This window comes from Thalassophryne amazonica, chromosome 20, assembly GCF_902500255.1.
Source record: "Thalassophryne amazonica chromosome 20, fThaAma1.1, whole genome shotgun sequence".
Classification (NCBI taxonomy): Eukaryota; Metazoa; Chordata; class Actinopteri; order Batrachoidiformes; family Batrachoididae; genus Thalassophryne; species Thalassophryne amazonica.
In genome coordinates, this window is record NC_047122.1 from 25,357,074 (window position 1) to 25,383,701 (window position 26,628).

General features: G+C 41.1%; 2 protein-coding genes across 4 annotated transcripts; both read left to right on the top strand.

The window, feature by feature from the left end:
- The first annotated feature begins 14,138 nt into the window (after window positions 1-14,138).
- On the top strand, window positions 14,139-20,956 carry LOC117502187 (zinc finger protein 2-like). Its single transcript, XM_034161231.1, has 2 exons — window positions 14,139-14,552; window positions 18,932-20,956. Exons 1-2 carry the CDS (start codon window positions 14,348-14,350, stop codon window positions 19,762-19,764), a joined length of 1,038 nt encoding a protein of 345 aa, XP_034017122.1. The 5' UTR covers window positions 14,139-14,347; the 3' UTR covers window positions 19,765-20,956.
- A 1,283-nt stretch (window positions 20,957-22,239) lies between these two features.
- LOC117502188 (zinc finger protein 181-like) lies at window positions 22,240-25,466 on the top strand. Of its 3 annotated transcripts, none has more exons than XM_034161234.1 (2): window positions 22,240-22,575; window positions 24,068-25,466. In XM_034161234.1, the coding sequence occupies exons 1-2, from the start codon at window positions 22,380-22,382 to the stop codon at window positions 24,742-24,744; spliced, it is 873 nt and encodes a 290-aa protein (XP_034017125.1). In that variant the 5' UTR covers window positions 22,240-22,379; the 3' UTR covers window positions 24,745-25,466. The 3 variants fall into 3 exon arrangements, with proteins under 3 accessions (XP_034017125.1, XP_034017124.1, XP_034017123.1); XM_034161233.1 differs by having other exon boundaries at window positions 22,241-22,608; window positions 24,071-25,465; XM_034161232.1 differs by having other exon boundaries at window positions 22,241-22,608; window positions 24,068-25,464.
- Window positions 25,467-26,628: the final 1,162 nt, after the last annotated feature.

A 26,628-nucleotide genomic window follows, 5' to 3' on the forward strand; every position in this document is an offset into this window, starting at 1 on the left:
TAGTTTTGTCCATACACCAAATATATCCTGGACAAACCTTGCATAACTTTACCCATAGGAAGAGTCATTTTGAAGGCCAACATTATCTGCTCTGGGAGTCTTACTCAGTATTTGCATACAACACACTCGTATTTTGGTGCTGCCTATGTTTTGCTCAATCTACTGACTATAAGAAACTGTTGAGTCTAGATTTATTAATGTCGACTGGACTCAAACTCATCGAAACCTCTGATCCTTTATGTCTTCAAATGACAAAAGCTTCAAAGAGGTTTTCATCTGAAATGAAATAAAGTGTATTTAAAGTATTACAGGTTGATGCATAAACAAAAACAGAACCCATAAAATTGTAAAAAAAAATCCTAAAAAGGTCCAGAAAATGGCTTGAAGCTATTGTTCCAGTCGTCTTCCCCAACATGTCTTGGTCAACCATAGAAAAGACACTTTGCCTAGAGACCTATTTCACCAACAAATCATACCATTTGGAGCATAATTTGGAAAGAACATGACTTTTATGCAAAGCGACCAAAATAACTGAAACTTTGGGGAATGATTGTACAAAATTTTATTACAATTTTTATGGGTTCTGTTTTTTTTTGGGGGGGGGGGGGGGGGGGGGGGGGGGGGGGGGGGGTTCCATAACAAACTGACTAATTTAGCTTTTCCATTTTGTAATTTGTGAAATCTTTATGTGATGCTGCTGGAATAAATAAATTATAATAAAAATAAATAAACAATTTCTCTCTTTATGTGATACTGGCACAATAAATAAATAAAACTAATAAATAAATAGCTAAAATAAACAATTTCTCTTTGGGGTTTTAATAAAGTACCTCATATTTTGGAAGACACATCTGTTCACAGTTTCTCCTTTAGCCAGAAATCTGAAAGTAGAAACAACCAAAATACTTTTACTGTAAATTCAAACAAATTTAAAAGCTAATTTACATTCCTTAAATGTAAAACTCTGTCTGTTGTCATGGTGACTGAGCTGAAAGGGGGAAGTGAAATATGAAAAACAGTTTACTCAAATCAGCGAGTGTCAGAGCGCTAAACTTTAATTTGTATCTCTGTTACTGTGCACATCCAGACTGCTCCGGGTTTAATGGAAATTATACATTGGGAATACATTGCGATCAGATGGGACATTTTATCCGATGTGAGCAAAAAATCCATTGTACAAAATCCATATATATATATATATACGGTGTTTATTACATTGAAATCAATACAAAAACTTTGGGACTTTATTTGTCCAGTGACTGCGAATATCTGGTTTATACGATGACAGTTTAGGTGAGTTTTACTGTACATGGGACTGAACAATAAATTTACTTCTCAAAGCTTTGCTGATGAAGTTGCTTCCATCCCACACAGCTGACTTTATTTTCCCAAATTTTTCTTCTGTTTGGATCTGAAGAGAATCTGTACATCTTCAAGCCCTTGTTGTGTCTATTTGTGCATCCAAATGCACAACAACCCATAATTTTCAGCAAATAAATAAATAAAATAACTGGATTTACATGCAGACAGATTAACAGCGAACATTATTTTGAACCCAAGATGACACCATGAGTCACATGAACGTTTTTTTCAACTCCTCATGTCGCCACTCTCTCAATTAAGGCACACTAGCTCCAGCCCCCCCACCTATGTGAATTGGAGTAAGCAGTTGAGCGTGTGTGTGTGTGTGTGTGTGTGTGTGTGTGTGTGTGTGTGTGTGTGTGTATGTGTGTGTGTGTCCCAGCAGGCACATGTATGTAAACTATACATAGAAAGGATGCATCATAAGCTAGTTACATATCCCCACGTGATACAACCCCAATTCCAATGAAGTTGGGACATTGTGTGGAATGTAAATAAAAACAGAATGCAATATTTGCAAATCCTCTTCAACCTACAGTAGCAGACAAACGTGGCAAAGTCACACACAGGATTGATATGTGTCATGGTTTGTATTGATTACACAGTCGCTTTTTTGAAAGAAAAAAAAAAGTCAATGAGTCATAATAGTTTGATCTTTAATTAAAAAAAAAACACAATGTGGAGTTGAACACTCAGAAACCATCTCACTGACAACCATTAGGGGACCCAGGAAGCCCAGAACTACTCCAACTAGGATGGAGCCTCCAGTCATCAGCAGCCTCTTACTCCTGCACCACCTCCTGTTTTTTGACTCAACTTCAGCTGCTTTTTGCTGAAGCTCATCCACCAGTTGCTCCAGCTGTTCTACCTTCGTCTCCTTTTCCATCAGATCAGTTTCCATCTCATCAGTCAGCTGCTGGATCCGTTTATTCGCAGCTCTCCGAGTTTCCATGATCGCCTCCTGTCTCTCCTCCATGGCTGCTCATGTCTGTTCTTTGCTTCTCTGGACCTTCATTAGTTGGTCCTTCAAGATGTTGAAGTGCTCGTTCACAGCCTTCCCAGCTTTTTCAGCCTGGAGCTCACAGGTCATCATGCTGCTGTGAAACTCCAGCTCCACCTGCTTTATGATTTCCACTTCGTCTTGGTAATTCTCTGGACCCACATGGACTTTATGGACCTCCTCCAAATGACAGTCCACATCCTGATCTCTGTGGACTCTAATGTGGACTTCATCAGCAGCACTGAGGGTGTCCCCCTGTTTCATCATTCTGCTCACAGTGTCCAGAAACGTCTTCTCCAGTGGTCCATCCATGTTTATTTTCTGTTGTAGCCTCAAAAAATCAACGGGTTCTTTGGAATTATGACTAATTCTTCTGTGTCTCTGTTTGTGTGTTTACTCTCCAGGGAAGGAAAACGCCAACTGACTTTATCTGCTCTGCTGTGCAGCCTTTGTGACTTTGCCCTGTTGGGCGTTCTTTATGACGTCACAGCATCAAGAGTCATAAAGCCCTCTCAAAAGGCTTGTCAAATTGATGTCAAATTTAAGGCTTTATTTTAAAGGCTAGTGTTATTACATCATTTAGTGTTCAGATTTGTTTTATTTGCATGTGTGCATGTATTTGCTTTTGAGCAATTGGTATTCCTTTTGTGTGTGTGCGTGTGCGTGTGAATGTAGGGGTGGGAATGTAACTTTTTAATGTATCTGAACCATGAGAAGCGACATTACAGCTGATCATGTGACTCTTGAGTTCACATAATTTACGTGCTTTGATGTAATGTAAATTCTTTGAATAAAAATTCTACAATGGCATGAAAGCATCAACTCTTTGTTTAATTTGATTATTTATCACATGCAATAATTCACACATTCATTATTGCAGCTCCTGCTTGTGTCAATCTATGAATGGTTGAACTGTCCTGCTACGGCGACGTGGTATGGAAGCTCTGAGCTGCCAAGCCCTAATATATATTTGGCTCAGTATCATGTAATTACGTGAAAAGTTTCATGTTATAATGTGATATTTATCATGTTATAACGTGATACTTATATGTACATGGAGAAATGTGGCAGGGGTGGGATTTGAACCAGGAACCTTTTGTACTGAAACCAAGTGCACAAACCACTTGGCCACCACCCCTGCCTTGTAAGTGCTTACAACTACTTTTAAAATAGTACGGTTACATGTCAGCTTAACTTTGCTGGGTTGGATCAGCACAATTTATGCAGATCCACTTTGGATTTGCTGAGGCAAGTGCAAACAAGCGCGCAGGCAAAGGGACTCACTGTTTTTTTTTGTTTTTTTTTCCATTTATCTTTACAAATCTAGTTTGCCTTATGGTAATTAGGTAACAGTAACGCAAATTCATCATGTTGACCCAACAAATTTACATTTAGGTCACTCAGCAAAATTGTTTCTTGCTACGTTAACGCATTTGACTTGGGTGGAAATACTTTCCATAATTTTATTACGTTAACTGAGCAAGTTAGATTTTAAGCTGTTGCATGTTATGTTAAAACGACATGATTTGAATGTGTTCACCCATAAAACTTGATTCTATATCGTAGAAGCTACATGTTAGACTTTTGTTCATGTAACATAAAAAGCAACAACACCCATGTTGGGTTTTTTGAGTGTATTGTTGCAATTGTACCATACATTATTTCACCAGTAGATGGCAGTTGGCTGGAATGGTTAAATGAGGCTTCAAGGAAACTTCTGTCAGGCTGTCAATATGAAATATTTGCACAGAATTCCATCTTCTTAAAGATATTACAAGTGTACGCTGCCATCAGCAATTTTGCATGTTTGTAATTAGATCTTTTTCACCTTTGCTTTACTAGAGGACCGTACCAATTCCTGAAGAAAACTGAATCTGAAGTTGATGTAAACTTCAATTCCACAGCGTCAGCTGTCATACTAATGCAGAAAGAAGGAGGAAAAAAAAAAAAACAGTTTGACAACATGGCATTTGTCCCATTCTGAAAATGTAATGTACCTGTTGTATTCCTCAAACTGCTTTGAGAAATATGATTCATGAATTCAAACCAAAATGAGCCCTGCAACAGAGTGGCGTCCTGTCCAGGGTCCTCATTTATCGCTCCGTGACAGCTGGAATAGGCTCCAGCACCACCGTGACCCTTAATGAATGAGTGACTAAATGAATGAATGAATAGCTCTCTGTAGAGCTGCACTTTGCAGAGCTACGTGGTCTTTTACTGCCACCTTCTGACCATGAGATAGAACTACACCAACCACCAGGACTTCAACAAACCTTTCCACACTTTTATTCACATACATGTATAAAGTACATACAAATACTCGCTTTTTTGTGCATGAGATAAAGAAAATCGCCTTTGGCGTGAAGTGTTTATTTGCCACAGCGCTGTCTTGCTAAAGTGCGTTAGCCACCGTTAGCAATATTAATATGATATTTCATTTAATAATATAATATTTTCGTATATAATAATATAAAAAAGCTGGGACAGTGGTATGTTTACCACTGTGTTACATCACCTTTCCTTCTAACAACAAAGCTTTGTAGGTGGAATTCTTTCCCATTCTTGTGGTGTTGAAGAGAATTTGCAAATCATTGTATTCTGTTGTCAAGGATTTTATATAGTTCATGCTCTTATTATTTATTTTCTTTAGTTTATGCTTATATTATTATTATTTATTTTCTTATAGTTTATGCTTATTATTTTTTCCTCTTTGTGAGAAGAGGAGGTTTTAGAAAGAAAGACTTGTCTGCATTCTTCATGATTGAGCAAACTATTTTTCATTTTGCCTTATCCTGCTTTGACGAGCCACAAGGCTCATGTTGCAGGAATGGAAGGTTTCAGCTGTTACCTCGCTTTGCTATCACCCTCTTGCAGACATGACTCATGTGTAACCTCTCCCGACTGTCCTTGTTTGTTTTTTTCTCATGTTGAACTAAATAAAAGGCTGGGCCAGAGGAGGAGATTTTAGGAGAGCTTTGTAGCTGAGCACTTACAAGCTGCTTCATTGTTCTCCTCCTCTGCGCAGAGCAAAAAATATATACATTTGTCTCTCTCTGACTGGTTTCTTTTCAGTGTTTGTGCCTCTCATTTCTTTAAAAACAGGGTGCAAACCCAACAGTTTTTTCTTGGCGCCCAACGTGGGGCGTCGACAGATCTTCTCGAGCGAACGGAGGGAGACACGCCGCAGACTGTGCACGGCCGATTCCACTAGAGGGATCGAAGGAAAGTCCTGAGGAGTGAATTCTCCGTCGGGCCGGTGACTATAGACGTCCACCTCCGCTCGCCGCAGTAGATTGACGATGCCTCCGAACCAAATGAGGGGCGCAACAAATTAACGTAAGTAATTACTGCCTGCCTGTGAGGAAAATATGTTGAGGAGGGGTTCGAGTCCCCATCCAGAATAAAGTGCGGGGGAGGGCGTTAGAGTCTCCAGTCCTGCCGGCACAGGTGGCGGAGGGGTTAGAGTCCCCATCCGGAATAAAGTGCGGGGGAGGGAGTTAGAGTCTCCGGTCCTGCCGGCACAGGTGACGGAGGAGTTAGAGTCCCCATCAGGCTGAGAAATACAGGAGGAGTAAGAATAAATTTCAGGAGAAGCAGTTAGAGAGATGCGAATTAATTGATTATTTCAAAAGTGAAACTAAGTGTGTTTGTGGTATGAATGAGAGAAAATTCTGTTTTTGTTGTTTTGTTGTAAGGATTTTGTTGTGTTATTTATGTATTATTATTATTTTTTATTTTATTTTTTTTTAGATGAGGGCTTGTCTGTAATTGCAATCATTGATGTAATCTGTAATTTATTTTGTATATGTGTGAGAGTTGGAGCGGTTGTGGGAGTGTGTGTGTGTGTGTGTGTGTGTGTGTGTGTGTGTGTGTGTGTGTGTGTGTGTGTGTGTGTGTGGTGTGTGTGTGTGTGTGTGTGTGTGTGTGGTGTGTGTGTGTGTGGTGTGTGTGTGTGTGTGTGTGTGTGTGTGTGTGAGTGACAGTGTCGGACTGTATGTGTGGTATTGTTTGACTGAGTATTCCTTAGTAATGATAAAAGAATGAGACTGTGAGTGACTGAAGCACGGACAGCTTGATATCCCATTTTATCAGGGGATAAAAGTGGAGCCGTTGTCTGCAAAGTAGGTCATTTTAAGTCCATATGCACCACACTCACATATTCCCGACGAGTCTGCAAAGAGGGGGATTCCAAGGAAGGTCCGCCCCACGGGGTAGAAGCTTGACCTGAACTTTGCAGAGTGAAGGGGAATAGGTGAACAACATGGGAAACACATGCACAGAAAATAAGCCCCTATTTCAGGGCGACAAAAAATACATGCACAAATGCAATCCGGAAAATCTGAAGTACATAATTAAATGAAAAAAGAAATATGGCTTTTCAGGTAAATTGGTCATGCCAGATTGTGAAGGTTTGGTGTTAAAGCTTACAGCAGCAGCAGCAAATAAAAAGGGTAACAGGAAAGTAAGAAAAGAAGGAGAGAGAGAAAGTGCAAAAGTATGGCTCAGTGAAGCACAGATGAGAGTAGAGGCCATAAAGAGGAAGAAAGACGAGAAAGGAAAGTCAGAGAGGAAAGTAATGTTTGTAAAACCTGAAGATAATGAGACGGCCGTGAGAGGGACATTTACAGGACGTGCTGCAGACGGCACGGTCCTGCCATACGGGAATGAGGAAGATTCGGCAGTGGCGTTACAGGCTCAAATAACCGATCTAATGACCAGAGTTAAAAACAAGTTTAAACAGAAAGCGGACTATGGTAAAATAAATGCGTGTAAACAAAAGGCAGATGAGGATGTGGATGATTATAATCAGCGTTTAGGGACAGGTTTCCGTGCAAACAGCGGTATACCGCATAATGATGATCAAGCGGGAGCATATCAAAATCAGCTGAAACAAGCCCTCCTGAATGGTTTGAAGCCAGAAATTAGTGCATGGATTAGAAAGCACAATGAGACCACTGACTCAGATGATATGATTAAGATACTGGACGTAACAACAAACACACCAATAAGTGACAACATTAATGAGTTACCAGAAAAACAGATAACAATCACAGTGGATATTCATGGAGCATGGTCATTACCACTCCTGAAAGAAAGACCTGGGGTGACTCTAAAGGTAAATGGACAGGACATGGATTTTCTCTGTGACACAGGAGCATGTAGGACAGTGATAACAGACAGACCTCCCGGAACTAAATTAGCAAAAGAAGTCGTTTGGGTAAAATCTGCAAATGGACAGGTGAATTCAGAGAAAATATTGAAGTTTGTCAATTTTGAAGATCCTGAAACGAACCAAACTGCTTGTGTCTCTGTGGTTTATTCGCCCCATTGTCCAGTAAATTTACTGGGACGAGATTTGATGACTGCCTTATCTATAGGAGTCATGCCAACAGTAGGTGGTATGAGAGCTGTGAGACAGCCTGCTACTGTATATACAAATTTGGCCCAGGCCTGGCAGTACTCTTTGGATCTGTCGGAGTTGAGACAAACTGAACAATTATTGGAGGAAGGTCTGATGACCTGTGAAAACAGAGAACACGTAGTAATGATGTCACCAAAAGATCTACACATAACTATGCTATTCACTCCACAAAAGGATGAAAGGTATGGAGCAGGATTTCTGAAGATTCCATCAGAATTACAGACAGTAGCACACCTATACACAGACAGAAAAACCACCTCTGTGTGTAGTGTAGTGCTGACCCAAAGTGCAGACAAATGGTACAGAGGAAAACCTGAGTCTGTGCCGCATATTTCACTGACAAGGGCAGACACTCAGTCCTGGAAGGACCTTGGAGGAATTGTTAAAATAGCTGAGGAAGCAACTGATTGGCACGAAGCAGATGCAGTGTCGGTGTGAGATTTCAGTCCATCCACAGGCTTGTATCGGAAATACATGTTTGTAAGTGCTTGGACGACACCGGTGATACATGTAGTAGATCTGGACCATTGAAATTTAACAACATCTGTGTTGTTGACACAGGAAGATGAGATTTTATTGGCCAAACTGCCTCCTCATCTCTGGGTGAAAGCACCCACAGATGTAGGACTGTTGAAAAATATTCCGCCAGTCAAAATTAAGCCACGATCTGATTGGAGACCACGGATCAAACAATATCCATTAAAACCTGAAGCAGAAAAAGGAAATGATGACTTTTTTAGGTATCTGTAATTATTGCAGAGCCTGGATTCCATGTTATGCAGAGAAGGTGCAGAAATTGCAGGATTTAATACACTCTATACCAATGGATATGACTGACAAAATACAGTGGAATAAAGAAGCTGAAGAACAGTTTACAGCTCTTAAACAAGAACTTGTGAGTTCCACAGTATTATCTCTGCCCAATTATGCCAAGCCATTCACTCTCATGGTGGACACAAAACAGGGATTCATGTGTGCAGTCTTGCTACAACAACATGGTAATAAAAATAAACCAGTTGGCTATTATTCCAAACGTTTGGATACATTCTTATCGCCTGCTAGACAGATAGCTTATACAGCAATGCTATTGTCTCAGCCATATATTACCATTGAAAGATGCAACACCTTGAATCCCGCCACACTCCTACCTACTGAGACAGATGGTGAACCGCACGATTGTTTGGCAGACACACAGAAACAACAATTACCTCAACCAGACTTACAGACAACCATTTACAGATGGACTACATTACTTTGTGGATGGCTCATGTTTCAAAGATCAGAAAGGACAGACATTAACAGGCTATGCTGTTGTTCAATTACCAAATACTGTTATTGAAGCAAAACAGATCGATCATTTTAAATCAGCCCAAGCTGCAGAACTCATTGCATTAACCAGAGCTTGTATCTTGGCTAAAGGACAGAAACTGACAGTCTATACAGATAGTCAATATGCATTTTCAACAATTTGGTTCTTTGCAAAACAATGGCAACAAAGAGGTATGATAACCTCTACAGGGAAACCAGTGACACATGCAGGCTTACTCACAAATTTGCTAGAAGCAGTGACATTACCATCACACCTGGCATTATGTAAATGCGCAGCCCACACCAGAGGTACAGATTTTGTCTCCAGAGGAAACTGTCTCGCAGACAAAATAGCGAAAGAAGCAGCAGCTGGTCGATATGGTACTTCTTCTATTTACACAGCTCAGACAGACAATGAACCATTAATAGATTCTGACCTTTTATTGGATATGCAAAAACAGGCACCAGCGCAGGAACGACATTTGTGGTTGAAAAATGGGGCAACCCCAAACCCCAAAGGACTTTATTGTGTACATAACAAACCCATCCTACCCAAAAGCTTATTCAAAGCAGCCGCAATTGCGACGCATAGGTTAACGCATGTGTCAACAGGGGGGATGGTATATATGGTAGGCCAATACTTTACTATCTATGGATTTAAGTTATACTCAAAAATTTTTTGTAAAGCCTGTGTTACCTGATTGAAACACAACCCACAGGGAAGTATAAGACCCCATAAGAGAACACATGAAAATTAAGTTAAAACATCATTGTGCTTACCACCCACAAAGTGCAGGATTAGTGGAAAGAACAAAGGGCACAATAAAAATAAGATTAAGGAAATGTATGGAAGAGACAAAACGAACCTGGATTGAATGTTTGGACCTAGTAAAATTGTATATGAGAATAACACCAACACCATCAGGTTTAACACCATTTGAGATACTTTATGGACGACCATATCGTCTACCAATTTTTGACATGGATACTAAAACAGCAGATGAGGAACAAACATTAGCAGATTTTATGAAAAAGACATTAACACAGAAAGAGATAACTCAAACACATTTACTGCTGAATAATTTTGATCTTCCACAGGACGGCCTTCCAGTAGTCCAGCCAGGAGACTGGGTGTTCATCAGAGTGATTAAGAGGAAGAACTGGTCCAGTCCTCGTTGGGAAGGTCCATACCAAGTGCTGTTAACAACACCAACTGCAGTAAAGATAGCGGAGAGATCAACGTGGATACATCTAAGTCACTGTAAGATACAGCGGGTGTTGGCTGCCTCCACAGTGTAAGGAGAAGTCTGGCTACAAAGGGAGTCTATTTAATTAGCAATAGATTGTCTCAATGCCAGTGAAGCAGGGAGATCCTTGCACTATTAGGTGAGGTTGGTTAACAACACTGTATCCTAGCAATCATGACTGAACTACAGCAGACCCCGGAGCGGCGTGCTCAGCGCCGCCGCTGCCGGACTGTTGGTAGGGCAGCCGGTTGCATTGTGATCTTAGTGTGTTTCGTGCTCCTCGGATTCCTGGCCTGGTGGTTGACCCAAGAATTGCAGCTCACTGTGGACCGAGCCAGAGAACAACGCAAGCAACGTCAGAAGAGGCTTATTCATAATGTGAATGAGACAGATGGACACCCTCATATATACCATACTAATATGTGGTACAGATATGTTCATTTATTGGCTATGGAATTACATGTTACTAATTGTTATGTTTGTTCGCAAATGCCTATATCCTCAACACACCCAGCTCTGATGGCTAAACCGTACCCTGCTAGGGTGACAGAATGTCTTATCATACGGATGCATAATCAAACTGTATTTCGGGGGCAGCAGTTCTCAGCAAATCTGATAAGATGTAACACCACTTGCCTCAGTGCAACCACTTATATGATAGGGATTTCAACAGAGGACGTACAAGCGTGCCCAAGTGCTGCTCCATTGACTAGACTGAAGGGAAACGCAAAAATATCATCACATGTTAAATTGTCATCACAACGGCCATTCCCGATTTGCTTTTACGGGACAGGGAATAAAACTGTAGGTAAAATTAAGAAACGTCTGTGTACCCAAACGTATGTTTTATCAAATAATTTAAGCCTAACCAAAACATAATATGTGGATGGTACTTATCTTCATCACATTGGACGGGGATGTAATTATACAGGCTCCTGTCCATGGGGAACGGATGAATCATGTGCTTATGTTAGTAAGTTTTTGCTACCACCTGTAAATGGTACTCCGGTGTATGATGACATCTATTGGCTTTGTGGTTCCAGACTGTACATGAGTCTCCCACCAAATTGGGGTGGTGTGTGTGCACCTACCCAGGTGACTGACCATACATATGTGGTAGTGCCAAGGACCTCCACAGAGAAGAATGGCAGCACCAGACGGAGGAGATCGATATACCCAGATGTGTTACCACATGATCACATGTGGGGCTCGGATGTACCAAAGGACCAAAAATTGTGGTCTGTAGGAGATAAAATAGCACATTCACTGTTCCCCTGGATAGGAGTGGTAAAAAATTCATTAATGATTGAAACTCTGAATTATCGATTGGGTCTGTTCATGAATGTAACTGAGAAAATAGTAGCAGCTCAAAACACTGAAATAGATGCCTTACGTACCATGGTGATGCAAAATCGCATGGTTTTCGACTTGCTTACTGGTTCACAGGGAGGAGTTTGTGTTCTGCTGAACACAACATGCTGTACTTTCATCCCAGACTCCATTCATTCAGTGGATGTGCAGGACGCATTGGAAGAGCTGAATAAACTTTGTGATGCAATGCATAAAGACACTCTAGCCGTGAACCGGTGGAATCCCTGGTCCTGGTTGACTTCAGGACCATGGTGGCAGTTACTATTGAAAATGGTGACACCAGTTATTATAGTCCTAATTCTGATTGGACTTTGCATGTGTTGTGTGATTCCTTGTATCAAAACAATGGTTGGCAAAATGGTGTCAAATACATTTGTACAGTGTAATCTGGCTTTCCAACAAACTATGCCAAAATATCAAGCATTGAAACAGTCAGACCTTAGTGGAGAAAACTATAATGACTGTGTTGAGAATTATGATAATATTGAAAAGCTCACAACTCCAGTTCAAGCTTGAACTGTTGACGTGATGAGTTAACACACTCTTAACCTATGAAGCTTTAGCTGAAAATGTAATAAGACAAGTGGTTAAAGTGGACAAATTTTCTATTGAAGTGTGTTTTGGACATGACAAACTTATGTAAATAAACGATAAACAGGGAGGATTATGTCAAGGATTTTATATAGTTCATGCTCTTATTATCATTTATTTTCTTTAGTTTATGCTTATATTATTATTATTATTTATTTTCTTATAGTTTATGCTTATTATTTTTTCCTCTTTGTGAGAAGAGGAGGTTTTAGAAAGAAAGACTTGTCTGCATTCTTCATGATTGAGCAAACTATTTTTCATTTTGCCTTATCCTGCTTTGACGAGCCACAAGGCTCATGTTGCAGGAATGGAAGGTTTCAGCTGTTACCTCGCTTTGCTATCACCCTCTTGCAGACATGACTCATGTGTAACCTCTCCCGACTGTCCTTGTTTGTTTTTTTCTCATGTTGAACTAAATAAAAGGCTGGGCCAGAGGAGGAGATTTTAGGAGAGCTTTGTAGCTGAGCACTTACAAGCTGCTTCATTGTTCTCCTCCTCTGCGCAGAGCAAAAAATATATACATTTTTCTCTCTCTGACTGGTTTCTTTTCAGTGTTTGTGCCTCTCATTTCTTTAAAAACAGGGTGCAAACCCAACACTGTTTTTATTTACATTTTACATACGTCCCAACTTCATTTGGAATTGGGATTGTATATGTAAATTCTACGTATAGAGTAAAGCAAAAAACTTACCACAAATTTTTCATGACAGTGTTCACGTGTTTTCAGCTTAGATTCTATGAGTGTGAAGTGTTATGATGAATAATCGGCATAATTCGTATCATTGCGTGCAAGCATTATTCATCTAAGCAACATGACTGTGGCTGCCTGCCAAGAGCGAGAATTTTGTAAAATCATAGCGATCACTCACCAGCCCGGTAGGTGGCGTAAATGCACCTTAAGATGGTGCCGTCCGCCATTGAATGAAGAAGATGAAGATGAAGATGAAGAAATAAACTTGTATTTCAAAAGTTAGAGCTGTAGTTCACTCAACACCCAATTCTTTGGCATGTGTATTTAACAGTAACTTATCGAGTGTATTTATGTACTTGTGTTAGGGATGTTTGATTGACAATTCTTTACTTTTGCAATTATGTGAAAACAAAACGTGCTGCCATACTGTTATGTTATCTAAACTAAGTTCAATTTTCAGTGTATATCTGTAAAACAAAATGAAATTATCAAATATACGTTGGGTTCATTTTATGTGAAAACTGTTTTTGAACACCTATATTCAGCATACATAAAACATGTAAATATGACGTCACAACAAACCCAACTAACATATTCTACCAAATATTTACGTAATTGACATGTACATGAGTTATGTGAATTTCACGTGAATAACACGTAGTGTGCCTGCTGGTGTGTGTGTGTGGCGGCATTATCTGCTGTATTCAGAGTGCACTGAGTTTCAAGAATGATGTCAGTATTTCTGCTCAATTCTCATCATCTCTGCTGAAACACCTCGTTCAGCAAACTGCAGCTCCTACAGTGTCATGTGAGAACTGCTGTGGACAGTTCTCATCAAAATTAGTTCATTAAAACTGACTTATTATTATTTATGGTAATAGTTGAAATGTCATGTCGATCACACATCCATCTTCTTTAGTGCTTTCAAAGTTCTGTGTAATCCTGTTCAACTGAGTACAGTAGGCATATTAATTAATATCAAATATTTAATTAATTAAAAATATTATTTTATTGTTTTGTTATTATTTTATTATATATTTTTAATGTTTTTTTTTGGGGGGGGGGGGGGGGGGTTCCTGATTGATGTCAGTCTCCTGCCCACAAATACACACACGGGTTCCTCCTGTCCATCAGGAGGCGATACTGCATCAAAATAAAGACTTCCTCGTCACAAATGCTGTAGTAGAAGAAGAACGGATTCGACGAAGAAGATCCGCCATTGTTGAGTTCTTTGGCTGCTTTGGATTTTTGTTCCTTTTCACGCCGAGTTTTCTTGTTTAAGTAGTTAAATATTCGGTTTATTTTACGTTAAATCTGGGTGGCAGCTGTCAGAAAGTGAAATAATTTCAAACAGGATGTCCTCGTTGCTTTTTGTGACCGGAGGCGAACCGGGTTCGGACCCTCAGATCAGTTCGGACATGGAGGTTCTCCGGACGCTGGTCAACCGGAGCCTGACGACGGCCGTGGACGAAATTCTAGACGTGTTCGGGAAAACTCTGCTCCAGTACAGAGAGCAAATAGAACAACAGCGCCGCCAGCTGGATACTCTGCGAGCAGCAGGTAAAACAAAAAACAGGAACAAGTAAATATGACAAACCGTCTGTAAATGGACATGGACAACCAGTCTGCTAATACACAACTAGTCTGCAGGTAAATAGACAACCAGTCTGCTAATACACAACCAGTCTGCAGGTAAATAGACAACCAGTCTGCTAATACACAACCAGACAACCAGTCTGCAGGTAAACAGACAAACAGTCTGCAAATAGACAAATAGTCTGCAGGTAAACAGACAAACAGTCTGCAGAAAGCAGTTCAGTAGACATCTGGACCAGGTTGCTTTCTAAAGGCAGATTTTAATTTATACACAACAGTCAACGAATGAGACTCGAGCAGAATCTGGATCCGTCCTTTAATATCACACATGGATAATAAAATGATTAAAGTAGTTACAAATGTGGAATAACGTCAAACCCATCAAAATGTAGGGATTGTTCAGTTTGGCTGATGTATGTGTGCTGTCGTAGTTGATATGTAGGGGAGGTGATGGTCCAGTAGTTAAATGTGGAGCTTCAGACCAAATAGAACAACAGCGCCGCCAGCTGGATACTCTGCGAGCAGCAGGTAAAACAAAAAACAGGAACAAGTAAATATGACAAACCGTCTGTAAATGGACAACCAGTCTGCTAATACACTACCAGTCTGCAGGTAAATGGACAACCAGTCTGCTAAATACACAACCAGACAACCAGTCTGCTAATACACAACCAGTCTGCAGGTAAATGGACAACCAGTCTGCAAATAGACAACCAGTCTGCAGGTAAACAGACAAGAAGTCTGCAAATAGACAACCAGTCTGCAGGTCAATAGACAAATGGTCTGTAAATAGACAACCAGTCTGCTAATGCACAACCAGTCTGCAGGTAAACAAATGGTCTGTAAATAGACAACCAGTCTGCTAATGCACAACCAGTCTGCAGGTAAACAGACAAATGGTCTGTAAATAGACAACCAGTCTGCAGGTCAATAGACAAATGGTCTGTAAACAGACAACCAGTCTGCAGGTAAACAGACAAACGGTCTGTAAACAGACAACCAGTCTGCAGGTAAACAGACAAACGGTCTGTAAATAGACAACCAGTCTGCAGGTCAGTAGACAAACAGTCTGCAGGTAAACAGACAAACGGTCTGTAAATAGACAACCAGTCTGCAGGTCAATAGACAGTCTGTAGGTCAATAGACAGTCTGTAAACAGACAACCAGTCTGCTAATACACAACCAGTCTGCAGGTCAGTAGGGTCTGTAAATAGACAACCAGTCTGCAGGTAAACAGACAACCAGTCTGCTAATGCACAACCAGTCTGCTGGTAAACAGACAAACGGTCTGTAAATAGACAGCCAGTCTGCAGGTCAATAGACAAACATTCTGTAAATAGACAACCAGTCTGCAGGTAAACAGACAACCAGTCTGCTAATGCACAACCAGTCTGCAGGTAAATAGACAACCAGTCTGCTAATGCACAACCAGTCTGCAGGTAAACAGACAACCAGTCTGCTAATGCACAAGCAGTCTGCAGGTAAACAGACAAATGGTCTGTAAATAGACAGCCAGTCTGCAGGTAAATAGGCAACCAGTCTGCAGGTAAATAGACAACAAGTCTGCAGGTAAACAGACAAACGGTCTGTAAATAGACAAATAGTCTGCAGGTAACAGACAAACAGCCTGCAGAAAGCAGTTCAGTAGACATCTGGACCAGGTTGCTTTCTAAAGGCAGATTTTAATTTATACACAACAGTCGACGAATGAGACTCGAGCAGAATCTGGATCCGTCCTTTAATATCACACATGGATAATAAAATGATTAAAGTAGTTACAAATGTGGAATAACGTCAAACCCATCAAAATGTAGGGATTGTTCAGTTTGGCTGATGTATGTGTGCTGTCGTAGTTGATATGTAGGGGAGGTGATGGTCCAGTAGTTAAGTGTGGAGCTTCAGACCAGAGGATCTTCGGTTCATTACGCAGCCACGCTGGAAAATCACAAAGGGCCCTTGGGCAAGGTCTTTGATCCCCTTGTTGCTCCTGGTGTGTCGTGAGCGCCTTGCATGGCAGCACCCTGACATCGGTGTGTTTGTGTGAATGGGTGAATGTGAGGCATAATTGTAAAGCGCTTTGAGCTTCTCATGCAGATGGAAAAGTGCAGTATAAATTTACGTCATCGCTGTGACTAAACGTCCGTCAGACGGACACTTTTGTCCACCTCTAACACATCACCTCCTTTGCAGAATGAGGCATCATTTTTGAATTTGAAAAAATCAAAATGAAGCATCATAGTGGAGAACAAGCCTTTTGATCAGTTTTACAGATGGCAGAAGAAAAGCAACTCACCCACTGAGGAGGGTGGATGTTATGTGAGGTGCTGGTGGGACTGAGGATTTTGGTCTGTGTTTCAGGAACAGTCGATTAAACTTAGGTGGTGATCTCAACGTGCTTGATCTTGTTCAGTATTCTTATCTTATGATATCACAAAGCTATTAAGAATATAAAAAGTGTAACCACCCTCTGGTGGTTGGGGGAGGTATGCATACAATCTGGAGTTCATTTTTACCTCCGCTACAACAAAGTTGGACAGAGGTTATGTGATTGCCTGCGTTTGTTTGTTGATTGGTTACTTAACAGTCTCGCCGGTACAGTTTTGCATCTGTCATCAGAAATTTGGACATACGTTTCAGATAATCCTAGAATAGAGTGAGTTCGTTTTTCAAGGTCATAGCTCCAGCTTCAAGGTCAAGGTCACACAGAAAGTGAAAATGATATAAATTAGCCATAACTTTGGAACTACTTGCCATAGAAACTTCCAGTTTGTCTCCTATTGTGCCTCTTAAGCCTGGTTCACACGGCAAGATTTAAAAATAATGTGTAGGTTTCCAGAACCTGAGAGACCACACACGTGGAGATAAAAAATCTAGATCTAATAGTGTTGGTTGTACAGTGTGTGGTGTGCAGCCATACGGTGAGGACAACACACCACACACGAACAGATTTCACATGCGAACATTCCCAGGTCAGACAGTAAATCTCGCAAAATCTCTTGAGATTAAACGTGCTTAATAGTAAACAAACGGAGATAGTTTGTGAACTATTTAAAACAGAGGAAAGAAACGATACAAAAAAAAAGAAATGGCGTTCTTTAAAGGAGTGGAGACAGCGCGACCACAGGACTTTCTAGTAAAACCATAACAGCTGTTCCGCTCTGTGCGTCCGTCACCTTGCTTTCTGATTGGCTGCACATCACATTCAGCAGGCTGTGTGCTTGTTTGTGGCCGGGGGACACAACACACTGTGATATTGGGCCAAGACAATTCAGTTTGTTGAATATCCCCAATTTGGGTTCTGAGTGCTCCTGACATCCTGCCAAGCAGATCAGAGCACTCTTAACACAACACACACAGCAGGAATATCTGATAAGATTATCTTTAGCGCCATCACAATTGTCGGGACATCCTTAAGATTGTCGGAAGGGGAAGATCGGGTCCGATATCGGCCGAATTATCTTGCTGTGTGAACCAGGCTTTAGGGAGACGCTTTCTGATTGACCTTGGCCTTCGACCTTGACCTTCAAAGGTTTGGTCAAGGTCTAAGTTGACCAAAAAAATGAATATTCTGTATTTAAATCTGATGCGTGGAAGTGGTGTATTGAGTCCTAGAATACAGTGCAGTTTTCAAAGTCACAGTTCAAATTTCAAGGTCAGACAAAACATGAAAAATGCGTAATCAGTTTAGATCAAACTTGAATTTCACCTTTCTGAAGTGTAATTCTGGTCAACGTTTAATTTGAATTTTAAAGTGAAAACACTTGCAGAAGATTGTTGGCTTCATGCTAGAACTCTTTCAGAAACATTTGATCCCATTTGTACCACTTTCAAGTTCCAGTTCGGTCAACGTTTATTTCATAGTGTGACATCAAAAGCAGCTACTCTGTTGGCAGAGGTACTTGTGCTCTCTGAGCGCAGCTCTAATTTATACCTGCTTATTCCTTTTGAGGGCCACAGGGGAGCCAGAGCCTTTTGCAACAGTTATAAGGCAAAAGGCGGGGTTGATCCTTGGCAGGACGCCAGATTATCGCAGGACCACAGAGACAGAAACACCTTCTCACACACCTGCGGTTAATTTAAAACATCCAGTTCACCTAAAACCTGCATGTGTTTGGAAGTAGGGAGAAGCTGGAGCACCCAGAGAGAACCCACATGAACACAGGGAGAACATGCAAACTACAGATAGAAAGGGCCAGGTGGGAAGTGATCCCACGGCCGTCTTACTGTGACACAGCAGTGCGAACAGCTAAACCGCTCTGGAGTTGGTTGCTCAGATATTTGGAGTCTGTGCTGGTTCTTCATTATGTTTTAAAAGAATGTTTTTTTCTTCTGCCTTCATCCAGACCAACTGCAAATTTCCTCCTGGATTAAACCCTGTCCCGAAGACCAGATCCTCAGCGTGGCAGTGGAGCAGACGGAGATCACAGATGAGGCCGATGTCCACCACTCCGCTCTAAAAATCAAGACCGAAGATTGTGAGGGCAGCTGCAGCGCATCCCAGCCAGACAGCAACTCTGATCCACATTATGGTCCAGAATCTGCATCCGACATTGGGCTCCTCACGGACCGTTCTGAACCCGAGGATCGTGGTGACTGGAAAGAGGCGCATGGACTGTGGAAGTCTGTGGAACCAGCTGAAGCAGAAGGACAAAGTTCTCTGTCAAGTTCAGCGGAGGAGTCGAGCTTTAGCTGTAAGGTTTGTGGCGAATTGTACCACAGGCGGCAGTACTTACTGAGCCACGCGCAGACACATTTCAGCGACTGCGGTGTGTGCGGTGAGCACGTGGTGCACGGCGAGAATCTGAGGCAGCATCTCAAAGTTCACAAACAGACGCACAGCTGTAACGTTTGCGGTCAGAGCTTCACACTGCGCAGCAACCTGACTATGCACACACGGATCCACACCGGCGAGCGACCGTACGGCTGCACTGTCTGCAACAAACGCTTCAGCAGGAAGGCGTCGCTGGTGCGGCACGTCCGCAGCCACACCGGCGAGAAGCCGCACATCTGCACGCACTGCGGCCGCAGCTTTGTGGAAAAAGGCAACCTGACCGTGCACTTGCGACTGCACACCGGGGAGAAGCCGTACAACTGCATGACCTGCGGGGGGCGCTTCAGCCAGCTGTCCGGCTACAACAAACACCCCTGTCAGAAAAGACACAAAGACCCCAAGTGATCTTTGACCTCTTCAAGCATCTGACTCATCTGTCCGTCTGTTGCGGCAAAGTGCCTGAACGTTTAATTAATCCACAACATGGATAAAAAAATAAATAAAACACCAATGATCAAACGATTTCTAACATTACAAAATGTTTGTTAAAAAGAGTCTTGGATACTTCAATATGCAATATATTTATTACAGTTTGTAGTAATTTTACTTTAATTTTTGACCCTTTTAACAGTGAAATGTTACTGTCCATTGCTGATGATGATCTACATTTTGTAACACTGCATTTCTAATCACACATCAGAACACGCAGATCCAAATTGTTTGACCTTGTAATTCCAGAGGAATAGAGACAAACCCTGAGTATTATTATTAAATTAGTGTTGAATTTGTCCCTGAATTCTGCATCTACAACATATTTTACATGCAAAAGCTGTGAAAAGGTATTTATTTCTACTTTCGGGATTTCACATTTGTTTTTAACATTAAACAGAAAAATCCAAGTGTTTGAATATGAATTGGATCAGGTTTCAACAAAAACCACTGATGACCAAAGAGACTCCAGATCATTTAAATTATTCTCCCCGGCAGCTAAAGTTATTACGATTATTATTATTTCTTGTTCTTACCAAAACCAGTGACACCAATCAGCCACACGCACAAACATTAATATTTGCTGTCTCCAACTTATGATCTTTCCAGCTGTAATTTTTAAAAGCAGAATTGTGAATATTAATGAAATCCCAACTTGGTGAGGTCAGTAATACAGCTGGTTTTTATTTCCACATGAAGCATGTGAAGTCAAATGCTTCTCTCGAATTTTTTTTTAATAAGCGTGCTCAAACTGCCACTGTACAAACCACAGGACCACATGGGCATCTAAGTTTAAATTATTAATTTCACTTTGAAATGTAAGAACATTTTTTAATTTTGTGAAAAAGCTTTTTTTTTCCCACCACAGCATCAAAAAGTTTGTGTGTCTGTTAGAATCTCAAACACACGATTCATTTGGCTGTATCTTTTGTAACACCTCCAATTCCATGTTATCTGTATTTTGGACAAACTGCGCCCCCACCTGGGCCTCTGCATGCATACAGTCTGGTTCAGACAGACGACTGGGCCTTTGGCAGAAGTCTGCAGTCTGACCACCTGATTGTCCATTTCATTTGGATTTCATTGTCTGTGTGTGAGAATTAACAACATTACAATATGACTTACATCTGTGCCCTTTTATATGTGCTTTCAGACAAAGCTTTTATTTTTATTTTTTATTTATTAAAGTTGACCGCATTCAGGAAGTCACCAAAGTGCTGCTGAATGTGACAGAGTTTGAGTCAGTGATTAATCTCAATGCTGGGGTTTTCTGTTAGTGTGGTCTAGATTAAACTTGTGACATTTCCACATTTGGAGAACTGTCACGAGCGTGCGCGTGCAAAGATCCGGTGATGTCAAGAAGTCACGGAAATTAATGAAAATATTTCTGTATAAATGTCAAACACTCGCCCTGATGTGTTTATCTGAGGTCTGAGAACATCGACTGTGGGCTCACACGTCACTGCTTCTACCACACCGCAAAACCCTGGATGGCAACCACCCAGGCAGATAACCAGTTCGTCTCCACCTCGCCACAGTAACCGTCGATCTGCTGCAGTAAAGGGACGCGTGGCCATGTGCTTGACCTCCAACCAGCGAGTCATGATTGCTGGATCATAACTCCAAAGATTTGGATCTTCATTCTTTTATTTTGCAGGATTTATGAGTGTGATGCTGCGTTACAGAATCTGCTGGAAACCCCATAACCTCATGTATGCATGAGCAATGTTGGGAAAATGCAACATTCTGGATCATAAAGTGTTACACAATCTTATGTATGGGTGTCATTTTTAGCTGATAAACTTCACTTTGAGCAGATGGTTTGCCAGTGAAATCACCTAGTAGAGACAATAGAACCCGTTTGACCCTCAAAGCGCTTTATAATAATGGAATGAATAATAATTATAATGGAAAAATAAATATTCTATATATACTTTGGACTATGTATGAGTGAAAGTTCTGGAGTCATGGGGTTAAAAAAAACAGCAAAAATGATCAAATGTTAAAGTTGGTCAAGTTTTGGTAAAAAAGTGATACAAATTATTCCAGCTGGTGGTTTTAAAAAGGAATATTTTTCACCATCTTTTTATGCTTAGTTAACGTCATAGAAGCCAAAGGGCGACAACCTTATTTGACCTTTACTTTGGAGACATTAAATTTATATGAGTCCTCATTTATTATTTTATCCTTTAAGATTGAACATTAAAGCCATTACTTTTGTTTCTGTTCGAGATATGCTGTTTGTGGAAGAGAATATTGAAGACACTGTGTTGACAGCTTCTTGTTATTATTTTTAGTTATCTTAAGTTTTCCAACGACAGAACACGTTAACACCGTCATTCGAGTCACGGCAAAACGTAATCTATAACCGCCGGAAGATGGCAGTAATGCAACAGTTAACTACCGACACCACCAAAGAAGAAGAAATAAAGCGAGAAGAAGCAGCCACCCGGAAGTTCATACAGTAAACAGTTGAGCAGACGTTTTTCTGGCCGTTATATTTTCACTTTTAGCGTCATTTTGTCGCTAAAATGTCGAAAATCGAGATGCTCCGTATTCTGATCAACGAGCGGCTGACTGCGGCCGCGGAGGAGATCTTCGGAGTTTTCGGAAGAACCATCGCCGAGTACGAGGAGGAAATCAGCCTCTTGAAGGGGGAGATCGACCGCCAGCAGAGGCTTCTGGATTTGCGCAAGAAGCCGCGCGTTTCTCTGCAAGACGGCGCAGGTGTGCCCGCCGATGATGTGAGCAGGCACCCAGGTGGGCCCACGTGACCCGTCTTGTCCACAACGACCCATGAAACCGGATTAGATCCAGGATCAGGTCTCCCACGTGCCTTCTGACACGTTGTGGCTGAAGTTTAGCATCTTCTTTATGTGGAAATAGTCTCTGTTCTACTCCAACATGAAGATTTATAATATAAGTGGCTCGCTGTGCACAGTTCCTGTCCTGGGTTTTAACATGCACATGAATAGGAATCACTTACTCATTAAGTGGTCATGACAGTATATTAACAATTTGCATATTGATGACCCCTGCACCTCAAAGCGTGACACACCACTCTCCACTGTCAAAGTACATGTGCTGACATACCAGCCCCATATTTATGTTATGTGATCAATATGAAATCTTGCACTATTGCACATCACTAGAGGTTTCCCTCCTTCGTCTCCTTGCACGGTCACTCAGCTTTCGAGAACCTTCTCTCCTGCAGACAGATTTACTGTGCAGTACCACACTGTTTAAAAAGTACAAGTAATTCAATGTTTGTCCAAATTCTTACGGCCTCTGAAAGTGGTGTACAAAAACGTCTAATTCTGAAATGGTTAATGTGAGACTTTTTGAATTAATGCTGAAAGTCGACACTATGAGAACATTTGGATTGTTTAATTTGAAGACAAATTATGGCACTTTGTAGAGGTTTTCTTTTTGTGAGAAAGTACTGTATTTTCCATACTGTAGTACAATTCACACCTGTTACAAAAATGCCTCTTGAAGAGGAAAAACGCATATATAAAAGTTACAATTTTTGTTTTTTGTATCATCACCTCAATTTTGTTTTTTTTTTTTGTGTGTGTGTGCGCACACTGTATAAATAGTCATAATTATTATCAATAAAGAATGTGTTTTTTTTAAGTATATAAATCACACTGGAGTATAAGTTGTAGGACCTCCCAATTTAGTAAAATAAATAAATAAAAACAATTTATACTCTGGAGAATACAGTACTTGTGATCTGCTCCTGATGAGGTTTGAAATGATGGGCGAGTAACGGTGCAACAGTCAATTGAAATACTTCAATTCCTTCATGAATCCAGAAAAATTTAAGGATAAATTTAAGGATAAATTTTTCTCATTCAGACAGATTATTCAAAATTCAGTGGAGGAAAAAAAAAACCTGCAGTGAGCGAGTCACCCAACCCTAAATCCACTTAAGCACATAGTTAAAAAAAAAAAAAAACAAGCATAAACTTGAACATGTCCCAGTACTTATGGTCCCAGCGGGAACTTGCAAGAAAATGCTTCCCCTCCCACCAGCAGTGAGAGTTCAGTTTGTTAGATACAAACTGTTGCTTTTCAAAACAGACTGATTTGTTTACAATTTCATTCATTCACAAAGTTTCATTCCATTTATTTATTTATTGTTTGTTTAAAACAACAACGACAAAAAAAACAAATAGGTTTTGCAGTGTATGACTGTTATTCTTTTGGTCTTCAGCAGATTTCTCAGAGCCGCACAGATGGACTGCTAGTCCGGATGACGTAAAGGCTTCTGACATCAAAGAGGAAGAGGAAGAGCTATGGTCCAACCATCAGGATGAGTCGCTGGCAGCGGCCAAGCAGAACCAAACGAGCATTGTGGCATTCCAGAGTAGCAGCACAGGAAACCAGCAGGACCCCGAAATACTTCCTTCTTCGCTGCCGCACATCCAAAGTCGGGATCCAGATGACTCTGATAACGGCGGCTCAGTCCTGCAAACCTCCACGGATCCCGATGAAGACTTCCCTGATTCGTCAGACCTGCCTTTAGGTGACGGCCAGCTCGACTGTCTCAAACTGGATGCATCACTTTGCGAGGTGGTGGACTCGTACATTTGTAGCATCTGCGGTCGGGTGTTCGCGCAGCGCGGACACTGGGCCAAACACGTGCAGGTGCACCGAAAGGCTGAGAAGAAAGTCGATAAGTCTTACGTGTGCAACATTTGCGGGAAGAGACTCACACGGTTTGACGGCTACCAAAAGCACCTGAGGATTCACACGGGAGAGAAACCGTACTGCTGTGAAATTTGTGGCCGAAAATTCAGCGACAACTCCAACTACAAGCGACACGTCCGCATACACAAGTCTCAGCTGAGGCTCCAGGACAACATGGTGTTCGGATTCACGCCACAGTGACCGGCAGGATGAAGTAAGACTGACGCTTCGCTTGAGTCCATCAGTGTTTTTAAACACAGACCTTTAACTCACTGTGGACGTGGAATGGATTCTGTTTGGTTGTGGTTCTGTTTGGAGCCAATGAAATATCAGGATTGAACGTGTCGACCGCGACTTGATAAATGAGCGTGTTTTTCTACAAACAAGCAAGCTGCTGTTAGAAGTTGATCGCGCTCTGGAACGAGACTAGTTTACACTCTGAAAGCACTTTAACTTGAAAGAAGTTCTCGCCTCACTTTTGTTTGTCAATTTTTGTCATGCCAGAGAATCTGTTTCCAACCTGCAGCCACCTCCTACCAAAAAACAACATTTTTTGTTTGTTTGTTTTTACATCACCTACGCATCCATGGTAGCTAAGTATAGATCACATTTTCGAGAAATTAGCAAGCTAAGAAAAAACAGTGAAGCTGTCTGAGGGCCTTTTTGGGGACTTCAGATCTGCAATCAACAAATTAACCCGAGAGCTTCGGCACAAACCGCCGTGGCTCCGAGCTCTCGAACGCCAAAACAGGCCTCGCGTCGTCGCTGCTACATACGGCTTAAATTTGGAACTTTTGCATTTTCATGCATATAGTAAGTCCCTTCGGCTGCTCCCTTGTTTGCACTCGGGGTCTCCACAGCAAATCCAAGGTGAATCTGCATGTTGAACTGGCACAGGTTTTACGCCGGATGCCCTTCCTGACGCAACTCCACATTACATGGAGAAATGTGGCAGGGGTGGGATTTGAACCCGGAACCTTCTGAACTGAAACCAAGCGCATTAACCACTTGGCCATCACCCCTGCTATATGCACCCTGTATATGCATTTTCATGCATATACATGGAAAAAATTGTTTTATGATTCTAAAATAATAGACTTGAAAGATGTAAGTTTAAGTTAATTTGCATAATTTGAGGGGCGTGGCTTTCGAAAAGTGCAGACATTTTCAGTGACATCAGACCCTCACTGTGGTTCCTCCAGTCAGTTCAGTATCAGTAGAACAAGGTGCTAGAGTCAGAACTGGTTGGAGGAACCATCATGTGGGTCCAATGGGTTGTTTTCTGACTTTCAACTTCTTTCTTAATGTTTTAACACTATTTAGTCACCTGAAGTCATATGGACAACAAAGCAAGAGACTCCTTTGTTTTCATACTTTTTTATGTCTTTAACCCGCAGAAAGCTGTGACATTAAAGTCCATTCAAAGTTCATGAACTGGAATGAGTCCATCTTTAAAAAAAAAAAAAAATCATTGATCATGTTTTTGATTTTCTTTCTCTGACAAGGTAAACCACTTTGGGAGCAGTGAAGGTTTTGTGGAACGATTAAAAATAATCTCTGGTATTTAAATCCTATTAACTGAACAAGATTTTGCTTCACAAAAATTTTCAGTAAATTTCAGTGAGAATAAAATGATTAAGTACATGGTCATTTATCAATTTGTCAGTGTATTAAATTTCAGAGAAACTCATTTTTATTTGTTCAAACACCCCCCCCCCACCCCCACCCCAAAAAAGGGGGGTAAAAAGCAGTTCTTTCATGCTCTAATACACAAACTGTTTCATACACAGTTTGTGTAAGAAACTGATTTAACGGAACAGGTATCGGCCTCAACTCTATAAAAATTTGGGGTCTGTTAGTGAAGCTTAGGGCTAGCAACAGGGGATCACCTTAGTAATTTCTCTGCTTTCCTGTTGATTTACTGCTGATGAATTATACCTTAGGTGTCATTTTATTCCCTCTGTCCGAGGTACGAACGGCCGATGGATCCAAACTGAAGGGCCTGGAGGGACTGTGAGATGGAAGGCATGAGGCAGGTGCTGCATGTTGCAGTCCTCATGTGAAATTTAGCCTGTCGTGGGGACA